This window comes from Lynx rufus, unplaced genomic scaffold (genome assembly GCF_022079265.1).
Source record: "Lynx rufus isolate CCGP_SWC_20201006 ecotype Redwood Valley unplaced genomic scaffold, mLynRuf1.p SCAF_9, whole genome shotgun sequence".
In the NCBI taxonomy this organism is placed as follows: domain Eukaryota; kingdom Metazoa; phylum Chordata; class Mammalia; order Carnivora; family Felidae; genus Lynx; species Lynx rufus.
In genome coordinates, this window is record NW_025814897.1 from 46,670,291 (window position 1) to 46,681,465 (window position 11,175).

The 11,175-nt window shown below is 37.8% G+C and overlaps 1 protein-coding gene across 2 annotated transcripts in view; it reads right to left on the bottom strand.

The window, feature by feature from the left end:
- EED (embryonic ectoderm development) overlaps positions 1-10,745 on the bottom strand; it is a 29,472-nt gene extending 18,727 nt beyond the window's left edge. Inside the window, exons 1-3 of one of the 2 annotated variants that reach the window (XM_047071212.1) lie at positions 10,288-10,745; positions 5,415-5,567; positions 3,028-3,120 (exon numbers count right to left, since the gene is read on the bottom strand). In XM_047071212.1, coding sequence (XP_046927168.1) covers positions 3,028-3,120; positions 5,415-5,567; positions 10,288-10,401 — 360 coding nt within the window. In that variant the 5' untranslated portion in view covers positions 10,402-10,745. The remainder of the gene's footprint in view (positions 1-3,027; positions 3,121-5,414; positions 5,568-10,287) is intronic. The other variant, XM_047071213.1, reaches the window with a different exon arrangement.
- Positions 10,746-11,175: the final 430 nt, after the last annotated feature.

Genomic DNA, 11,175 nt, shown 5'->3' on the forward strand with positions numbered 1-11,175 from the left:
AACTATTGCTTTAAAATAACTTCTTTAGGGGCGCCTGAGCAGCTGTTTGTTAAGCGAAGCGTCTTACTTTGGGTCAGGTCACGATCTCCCGGTTCACGAGTTCGAGCCCCACACCAGGCTCTGTGCTGACAGCTCAGAGCGTGGAGCCTGCTTGATTCTGTGTCTCCCTCTCTCTCTGCCCCTCCCCCACTCATGCTGTCTTTCTCTCTGTCAAAAATAAGTAAACATTAAAAAAAATTAAAAATATCTTTTACTTATTTTTGAGAGAGAGAGAAAGTGAGAGCACAAGTAGGGACGGGTAGACAGAAGATCCAAGGTGGGCTCTGTGCTGACAGCTGGGAGTCTGATACGAGGCTCAGACCCCCCCATTGTGAGATCATGACCTGAGCCCAAGTCAGACACTTAACCAAATGAGCCATCCAGGGGCCCCTAACTTTCTGATGTATGGGAGTCCTTTTTATTTGCCATATATTCTAAAATTAATACTATCTGCATAATATACAATTTAACTGTAATAAATTTCTTTCCATTTTTTATAGTTTATAGTTGTGTTAGCAGTAACTTAATAATTTCAATAGAAATAAGAACTAGCGGCGCCTGGGTGGGTCAGTCGGTTAAGCGTCCAGCTTCAGCTCAGGTCATGATCTTGTAGTCCCTGCGTTGGGCTCTGTGCTGACAGCTCAGAGCCTGGAGCCTGCTTTCAATTCTGCGTCTTTCTCTCTCTCTCTGCCCCTCTCCAGTGTGCACACACGTGCACACTCTCCCAAAAATAAATAAACGTTAAAAAAATTTTTTAAAAATATAGTAACTCTATAATAATCACCTATCACTATTAAGTTAATAAAAGCTCTACATTAATAGTCTAAAAAATTCCTTATATGACTGCTAAACTAGGTTATATCCTAGAAGGTAATTTTTTTTTTAAAAGAAGTCCAAACAGAACTTTTTATAATTCAATATGCTATGTAATGGCCTTCAATGTCATTTTTTTAAGTGTTTATTTTGAGTGAGAGAGAGAGAGATTAATTGTGAGTGGGAGAGGGGCTGAAAGAGAGGGAGAGACAAAATCCCAAGCAGGCTCCCATGCTGTCAGTGCAGAGCTCAAGAAACTGAGCCACCCAGGTGCACTCCCTTCAATGTCATTTTAAATGATAACAGGGATACTTTTTGTTAGAATGCATGGAATATTTAAAATAGCATACTGGAGCACAAATTATACTAATTCTCATATTATCATGGCCAAGTTAGTGAAGTATAATCTTAGGTTTACAGTGATGTCTTACTTAAAGTAGATTCAAATTAATCAATGCAGTATGCTCCCAACTAGGAAAAATAACCTTAATCTTTTCTTGAAACCACATCACTTTCCCCACAAATTTTTTTTTTCAAAGAACTTAGGAACCAGACAACTATAGGCAGGCTACATATCACAAACTACATTTGGCTAAACACCAAAAAAACCCCTGCTGTCCCATGTTATCAACTGTAGTAGCCAAGTTTCAAATTTTCAGAATTTCAACAACCTAGTAAAGCACCAGAGCCTTAAATGTAATTAGACCTTCCTTAAAGGAAGTTTTCCAGGAAATTACCTAAAGTCAAATTTTACTTTTTAGAAAATAGGTATCTAGAAAAAAATGATCTAGCCCAGAAGAGATGTATATGTGTTCCTGTGATTTGGAAATATGCTGACATTTCAAAAATATGGAGATGACAGTCCCTGGTTATAAAGTTAATTTTGAGAACAGAATACCAACACTAACAAAAAACAAATACAGAAAACAGTGTGCATTAAATCATGTTCTTTTTTGCCTAAGAAGCTTAGCACAATTACTAAAGAACCGTAACATTTTTTTTTACTCAAAGTAACAAAGTATAAAACATCTCTCTGATTCACTCCTCTTCACCTCTTGGGCTAAAGGCAGAGGAAGTGACTTATATTTGTTATCAACCTATATCCAATTCATCTATTTCCTCCATTTTTCTTTTTCCAAATACAACAATAAATTTCTACATTATTCCTCATTAACTCCTAGTACAGTATTAATGGATACCCAGAATGTTAGCTAATACAAAGTTAAGAGGACAATTTTTCCTTGAGGTGATTTCAATTTAATAACTCCAGAGACTCCCTGGAAAGCACTAAGGAATCTTCCTGTTCTCCATTTATTTAGAGTTAAATAGAATAATAAATTGCTATCCACCAGTTGAATCCCTTGTCTAACTGAAAAGTTAAATAATGGTATCTGTTAAAATGTGCCAGCATGCTTCTTCCATACACTTCTCTCAGTTCAAGATACTTTTGGCTTCCTTAAATAAAAACAAATCTAACACAGATGTTTATTGAAAATCGTTAAAATACTTTCAATAACTATTATACAAATCTACTGGATATATGCTTTGTGTTTAGAGAGCCACTAATTAAGTTTATTTTTAAGAAACTACAGACCTTGGGGGCATCTGGGTGGCTCAGTCAGTTAAGCCTCCAGCCTGCGACTTCAGCTCAGGTTATGATCTCATGGTTCGTCAGTTCGAACCCGTTGAGCTCTGTGCTGACAGCTCAAAGCCTGGAGCCTGCTTCAGATTCTGTCTCCCTCTCTCTCTGCCCCTCTCCCGCTTGCACTGTCTCTCTCTCTCTCTCTCTCAAAAATAAGTAAACATTAAAAAAAATATTAAAAAAAGAAAACTACAGACTTTGTATCTTAAATGATAAACTAGTTAAATCACTTCCAAAAACAGAAGTCAATTCTTTCAGCCATGCAAAACAAAATATTTATGAAGACAAAATATAAACAGAAATCTGTTTCATGAACAATTGGGAATACATGAAATAAAGATAGATTTTCAGTCATGAATACTAGTTTTAACAATTTTAGCTAGTTTTGACAATCGCTAAAACGCTTCACTTTTACATAAATACCATCAAACCAGCTATGCCAAATTTACTTCAAAATCATCACACTTTAATATTATAATAATACCAGAGTCTAATAATCAAGTCAAATGCCAAGCAGACCCCTGAACACTCACTCTGTTGCTTCCTACAGTTGCAAACACTAACGGATCTCCTTCTTTACTGTGCCAGTTAAATTGTACTCCAAACAATGGTTGATTATGATCTTCCTGTAAAATAATCATAAGAAAAATTACTATAATTTAGAAACAAAAGAATGGTGAACTGACCGTTTTCCCTTATAACCCCTCCCCCCTCCAAAAATGTAGGCTACTATTTAAGTCAGAGGTCAGGTAACAAGCACTCAACTATGAATTAACATGATTTGCCTTCTATTTACTTAAACTCAATCATATTCTTCTGAATCAAAATTAAACTGGGTTAATTATTGTAGATGCATTTAATCTCTTAGGACGTAATTTATGTTTCTGAAATAGGAGATGAACAAATACACTAAGAGTTAATATAGCTTCTCTAACACTCACTAAACTTTATTAGGTTTAATTTTTCCCTTGTAAAGCAAAGCATATCAAACTCCATTCAAATCATTGCTTTCTATTATTCCTATAGAAACAACTTTAAATAATCTTGATTTTGGGTCCTAAAAGAAAAATATCCCATGGAGTTTTATCATGAACAAGAATACTGGAACACTGGGGACCAGGGGTGACAATAGACTGTAACTTCAGTTACTAGGAAGCTATAAGGAGGCATACAAAAAACATACAGTTAACCCTTGAACAACACAGGTCCACTTAAACACGGATTTTTTGGATAATTACAGTACTGTAAACGTACTTTCTCTTCCTTGTGATTTTCTTTTTTTTTTTTAAGATTTTATTTTTATTTTATGTATTTTTAATGTTTTAATTTATTTTTGAGAGAGAGAGAGACAAAGCACAAGATGGGGAGGGGCACAGAGGGAGACAGACAAAATCAGAAGTAGGCTCCAGGCTCTGTGCTGACAGCTCAGACTCGTGAACTCTCTGGGGCTCAACATGTGGGGCTTGAGCTCGTGAACAGCAAGATCTTGACCTGAGCTGAAGTCGGACGCTTAACCAACTGAGCCACCCAGGTGCCCCCCTTGTGATTTTCTTAGTAACTTTTTCTTTTCTCTAGCTTATTTTTACTGTAAGAATGCAGCATATAACATACAAAATACATGTTAATCGACTTTATGTTATTGGTAAGATCAACCAATAACCAATGTTATTGGTGAAGTATGTTATTGGCTTCTGGTCAGCAAGGGATTATTAGTGGTTAGGTTTTTGGGGAGTCAAAAGTTAAACTTGGATTCTCAACTGCACGGGGGCAGAGGTGACAGCACCCCAATCTCTAAGTTGTTCAAGGGTCAACAGTATTCACTTTTGTTCACAAAAATTATTTTTCAGCCTTAGAATTTTACTGGCAATCTCCTGGCACTGAACATTAACTTTCACACTCGCTTTTAAAGTGTTAACAACTTTCATTTCTCATCCTTTGAAAAGCCACAGCTTTAGGCTTCTGAAATATTTAATCAAATTATTTAAAAAGTCAAAACCAACACCTTCCAGATATATTATCTGGGTTAAGATAATTAAATGGGTTAAGATAATTAAATATTAACACAAAACTATTAATGGACACTTTGCTTTTTTAAAAAGTATATTAATTTCTCTCCTTCTAAGAGAATATAATTTGACACACTGAGCCATGTATATTGCTACACCGACAAGAAAATAATTTCCCTAGACACATAACTTCTTATGCTTTCCCAATACTTTACCTAAAAATATATTCTTATATTTAGAAAGATTCTAACTTACATACGTAAAAGATAATACAATGTATATTTTTGTCAGTGTAGGAAAAATACTCCCAAATTTAAAAAAGAGAAAAAGAATAATATGTAAAGGAAAACATTTTAAATAAATATCAATCCTTTTTATAACTGAAAATGCTTTTGAGGAAGCAGCAATTTAAATAACTCCAAAACCTTGTTTTCCCCAAATACTGAATATTCAAAAAAGTTAATTTACACATTTTCCTTTGAAAACAATTTCAAATAAGACAAATGATAAGAATTAAATATTTAAAACCTGCAGAAAAACATGTTTCAATTTGTGCTGAAAGTTAATGGGTCACATTCAGTTCTTTTTAGTAACAGGTACCAGGAAATGGCTTTATGTTTTTAAAGTTTTAACAAAATGTGAAGAATAACATATCCCAAAATCTTTTATCTTAATACAAACAATAAAGAAAACCCTGTATGCAGTACTAGGTATTACCCATTTAAATTAAAACAAAACAAAAAAAGCTAAACAAATGGACTGTAATAACTATGCGGTCTACGCTACAAAAAAAACCCCTTCACAGCACTCTAATTTTAAACTTGACAAAGTACCCTGAGCATAAAATGTTTATCACTGAGAAATAATTCTGAAGCCTAGCATTCAGTCCACAGGATCTGTCTTTCAGCACATACCTTGAGACTATTTACACACTTGAAAGAATATTTGCATTTCTTTGACTTCCATTTTCCCTTCCCCCAACTTTTCCTTCCAGGAGCATTTGGTGTATTTGTAGGTGTATCAGGGCGTTCAGTGTTTGTACCACTTTCTATACTGACAGCATCATCCTGTAAGCAGTAAATTGGGAAAAATTACGTGAAACAGCAATACTGTAGCAGCAAATGACAGGGTAGCTGCTCATTGACCTAAAAGCAGTGATTAATAAATTCTGTAAGAAATGCAAAAATTTATTCCTGTCTCCAAATAAGGATATAAAGGAAACTAGCTACGCTTTAGGATTTGTGGATTTCAGCAACAATGTAAACAAAAAAGCTTATCAGAATAATGGGAATAATACTGCCTTTAAATAACAAAGCATTGGTCTGTGCCAGCCACCTTAATACATGGCTCATTTCATCTTTACAGCTCTTCACAGAAGGTACTGTTAGATAAGAAAGTGTTGTTTAGAGATCCTAAGAGGTCTCTTGCTACTAGGGTTGCTGGGATTCAAAACAAGCTGTGACTCCTAAATCTGACTGAACTACATGTTACATGTCTTCATAATTTATTTGACCGCTGCTCTGTTTGGAGCACGGGGGTTGGTAGCCCTTTGAGGATGATGGAGTATTGATGCCTCTTATTTTAGATGTAGTTTTTGAAAATCCTGTTATTCAAATTCCAATTAATTATAACACAAACCATTTAGAATCTTTATAAAATCCTACATATTCTGTGCTATTTACAAGTGACATTTGCCTCACAGCGCTTATGTAATAATGATACTTATATAGAACTCCAGAAACTCTCTATAATTAAAGTAAAATCATTCCGAATGTAGAAATGACTGCAGGAAACCATGAAAATTCACTTAATTTATACCCTATCTCCAGTGCACAAAATACATTCATGGCCCTCTAATCTAAGATTTAACTACCTCCTTTGATTACATATTCCAGTATGTTCTTTGGAATAAAGAGATTTATTTAAACCTATTGCCTTAGGGCAACAGCTCCTAAATTCATCCCACAGAAAGGCTGTTTTTGCAGAGTGCCTGTTAACATCTATTAGAACAAGTCTAGGAAACACTGCCTTAGGGGCTATTTCTAAATGATTGCTTCCTAAACCTGGTGTTATATTTACAAAAGGGTAAAAATTAACTGGAGTGTCAAAAAGCATATAAAAAATTCATACCATACAAACTCACCTAAAAACAGTATGGTTTTATACAATTGTTCTTGGGGGGTAGTCTTCAAAACTTCAAATGGTTCCTACCTTTCTAAAAAATACACTAATTATTCTGGAATATACTGAATTGGATGAAAAGACTAGATAGATGGTACATAACAGGTGCTCAATATTTGGAATTTTAATTTTAATGTAAATATAATCAGATAAAAAATGTAAACTTTTAAGTTCAGTTCCCAGGCTGAAATCATGGTTTATATCTCTATTTCTCCCCCTCTTCACAGTTTCAGAGTTAACATCTAGTGTAGAATGTAACCGTTTTTCAGTGGAAAACTATGCATTATCTATAGCACCTTTCCAGGTTATCATATTCTAGCCCTCTTCATTGCCTTTAAACCTCACAACTCATTTTATATTGTGGGTAACTAACTTACACTCCTGTAAATTCTGTCTCCAAAGGTAAAGGCTCAAAATATCTTCCCTTCTACTCTGGAAAAAAACTTTTGTCTCCATTTGCAATTTCACCTCTACATTCCTTTAATGTATACGGTCTGACTTACACTTGCCCAGTTCTCTCATATGAGTAAAATGAAAATTATGTTTCACTTACCGTTTTTATGGAAACTGTCTTTTAACACTGGAGAAATGAAATAATAAAACTGACATTTATTCACCAGCTTCTTTACATTCTGGCCCGAATTTCAACCGCTAATCAAGAAACCACACAAAACCCTGTTTTGTTTTTTTAACTGACCACTTAACTTACCCACCTCCTCCCAAAGGAAAATCACAAAGGAATCAAATGGAAATGCAAGTCGCAATGCTTTAATTTTATCTTTAAATTAAAATCAAACCTTTGCTGAGTATCTGTGTATAGGATGATTTCCACTTTGGCCCCTCCTCAAAGTACAGAATGATGATATGGCACTACCATCTTCATTTGCCCAACAAGAAAACAGGGATAGTAATTTGTCCCTTAATCTTGCCACAGGTTGCTTAAGCAAAGGATAAGTCTCCAGATTTAGCCCTCTGCTAGGCAACCATTAGTACTCTTCTAAAAGTTACATACTCTGCAGTCATAAGACCTTTAACAATTCAATAAAATGGCATATACATATATACTTAAAATATGTCCTTTCAATTCTCTGATTCACATTCACAGTAGTATTTGCTCAGGTTACCTTAACTCCAACTCAAAAACACCACATTCTTTCCTCACTTCCTTTTGGCCTTCTCTTCGCTATTTGGTTTCCAAAGAGTTAAGACCACTGCCCCTGTTAGCTTTTTCTGAACTAATTTTTCTACAGAGTTCTCTACTGCTTTTCCTTATTGCTTCCCCCTAACTTATGTCCTACATCTGAGGTCCTTGGGTGGAATTCAGAGGGTGTCTGAACCTAAATGGCAAAACAAACCCGCTTAATGTTCACCATCTTTAACTGAAATTTAGCACTTTCTTCTATTAAATGAAGGTAACATACTGCTGTAGCTGTGACTTTCTCATCAGTGGAAATCAAGTATTTTTATATCATATGCTAGTAGTTGCAGATCTCAAAAAATTGCCTATGCCCATCATTACTACCAGACACCTTCCCAGATCTAGTTACTTAATGTGCTAATAAAGAAGCACTTTCTTTAAACACTTTATATTAAAGGACTTAATTTATGAAAAAAATCTTAAATTTGTTTTGAAAATATTTTTAAGGTATTTCATAATTTTATTATTTTGTTCATAATCTTATATATTGTATTTTATACATTTAAAATGTTGTTCTGAGAAGACTACCCAGGATTCATTGAAGTGTTCCAACGCACAAAAAAGGTTTAAAGTCCCTACCCAAATCAGGGAACCAAAACAAAGGCTTACTCCATTGTTTGGTTCTAAGCAGCTTTAGAGTGCAAAGAATATATCCTCCTTAAGGGTCTACCAAAAACAAAACAAAAACAAAAACCTGCAATTTACTTTGTCCCCTGAAGTTTTCCTCAGTCTAGATTATTGGCATTTTCATTACAGTTCTACTTGATTAGTATGCGCAAGGGCCAGAAGCATTAAGTCTTCACAGTAACTAACACTTGTATAGTACTTATGGGGCAGGCACTCTTTTCATCACTTTACCTGTATTACCTCTTTTAGTCCTCACAAATACTCCTTGAGGTAAAGGCCATTATTAATCCCATTTCTAAGAAACTGATGAAACCAGACCAAGTACCTTGCTCAAGGTCAAGCACCCAGTAAGGAGTAGATTTGGAAATTTTAACTTAAACATGTGGATCCAATCTGTACTCCTAACCTAATCTGCCCAGAAAACACTTTTTAAAAAGCAGAAATAAAACAGGTTCCAAGCACTAGAATGAAGAAGGTCAACAATGTTAGAAAGTAATATATAAGACTGAGAAGCACAAACAGGAAAAAGATTTGAGGTAAGATTCAACACCTAAACTTTCTAGAAACTTTAAGTTGGAACTAACAATTCCCCAAACATCTTTCTTCTATCTGCAAAAATAATTCTTTCCCATCTCGAGTGAAACTTTCGGTAATGACCCCATGCCATACATATCCTTCAGTCGGTGATGTAATGATGTAGAATTTAAGAACGGGGTGTGTATCATAGCGTTTATTCCTAAAACTAGCCAAAAGGACGAGAAAATGAAGAATTTACATCACGCTCCTATAACACTTTAAAGATTTAAAAAATATATTCAGATTCTATTGCCATGTATTATGAAAAGAAGGTTCACACTATGCAGTAATACCTTTGAATTGTCAAGACATTTTGCTGATCGTATTGGATATAAACTTAAAATTAATGTCACTTTAGTTATTACTGGCGACTTACCTAAACACTAGACGATTATGGAGATCCATTTCAGAGCTTAAAAAAAAGTCTGATTCCAAAATACCTTGCACTTGCGAAGCCATTGGCCCACACCTAAAAACATCTGCCTTTACCACTGTTACCTAAAATCTTCCAGGTCGTCCCCTTTATTTTAGTAAAAATTTTCAGAACAGTAATCGACTCTTAGTACTTCAACGGTGACTTCCCTCTCCGACTCAGAAGACGACCCTCTCAATTCTGCTCCTCCGGAAGAAAAGCCGCCTGTCAGGCACACCCCATCCCCATCCACAAGACAGAAGTAGACATAAAATCCCACCTTTAGAAGAGTCACCCAAAGCCCTTAAAACGAAGATCTATCTACTCTTCCCATCCTGAACAGCATGTAAGGGTCAAGAAAGTGACACAATCCCCAAACTCCTCTTAAAAAGTCACTAACACACTCTGGCTCCTCCTTCCAACTTTCTCAGAAAAAACTCTAACTTGCCTTTTAAACTACTGGAATCTCAGATCCGCACTCTCCCCAAATCTCCCGAAGGCCCAAACACTGCCCAACCACGCAAAAGGATCTCAGAGCAGACCCCTTCAGACCCTCCTCCCACCACGCTCTCTTAAACCACTCTCCTTCGCCAAGTTTCTGCCTGCTCTCGGCCCCTGCTCAAAATCCACATAGAGACAAGTTCGATTTTCTCCTCCACGCCCGCGTTTTCCTGCGGGTGACACCTCTCCCTCCCCCCCCAAAGCAGCCCGCCCGCCCCCGCACCGACAGTTTAAAAAGAATTTAAAACTTTCATTCCAGAGTTCCGTCCACACTGCTCTGGGCTGCACTCACATTCTCGTCTCCAGAGAGGTCGGGGTTGCTGTTCTCGTCGCTGCTCAGCTTCTGCTTCTTGGCCGCAGGCATGTCTGTTCCCGCCGGCGCTGTCGACACTTCCCTCTCGGACATATTCCTCCGCCTCCCTCCAGGTTCCTGCCGCCTAGGGCGGGGCCTCCGCCACACCGCCGTCAAGCAAGCCCGGCCGGAGCCTGCCGCAAAGTTGCCACTGCCGCCGCCACCTCCACCGCTCCCCCCACTGTCGCAAACCGCGCCCAGCCGCCGAGGCGGGCGTGCGTGCGACCCCGCCACACTGCTGAAAAAGGGGCGCGCGTGCGCGCCCTCCCGCGCAGCTTCCTGGCTCTTTCCCTTTCCCTGCTCCCGTCTTGCCCTTTTCCCGCCGCCCTCCCGGCAGTTTGCACGGAGAGGTGAAGATCCGTTAGCTTTCGAGAGCAGTATTTCGTACGTCCCCTTTCCCTACTGCCGCCTCGAAAAAGGAGGAGCGGAACTCAAAGGGATGCCCCCTCACCCCCTTCCTCCTTCCAAAGACGTTTCAGCCGCAATCGGCCCAATCCTTCGATCCCCGACCCGCTGCAAGGACTCGAAAGTCTGTGGAATGGACTAGACCACCAATGTTCCAGGGGATGGGGGAAGATACGAGAAGTCACCTCTTGCTTTAGCGGCATATGCCAAGCGTCCTTAATCTTGAGTTCGGAGGACAACTCTCTCACGTTATTCGTGGAACTGTTGAAGCTCTAGCTTTTGGTTGTCATTAGGAGTTGGAAAACTGTAGAGAGCCTCTCACTTGTCTCCCCCATCTAACAAATGGAAGTTACCCGCTAAGAGGTGCGCATGCGCTGGGGCGTATTCTCGCGCTGGGTTGTCCAGACCCGCCTACTCGGGCCC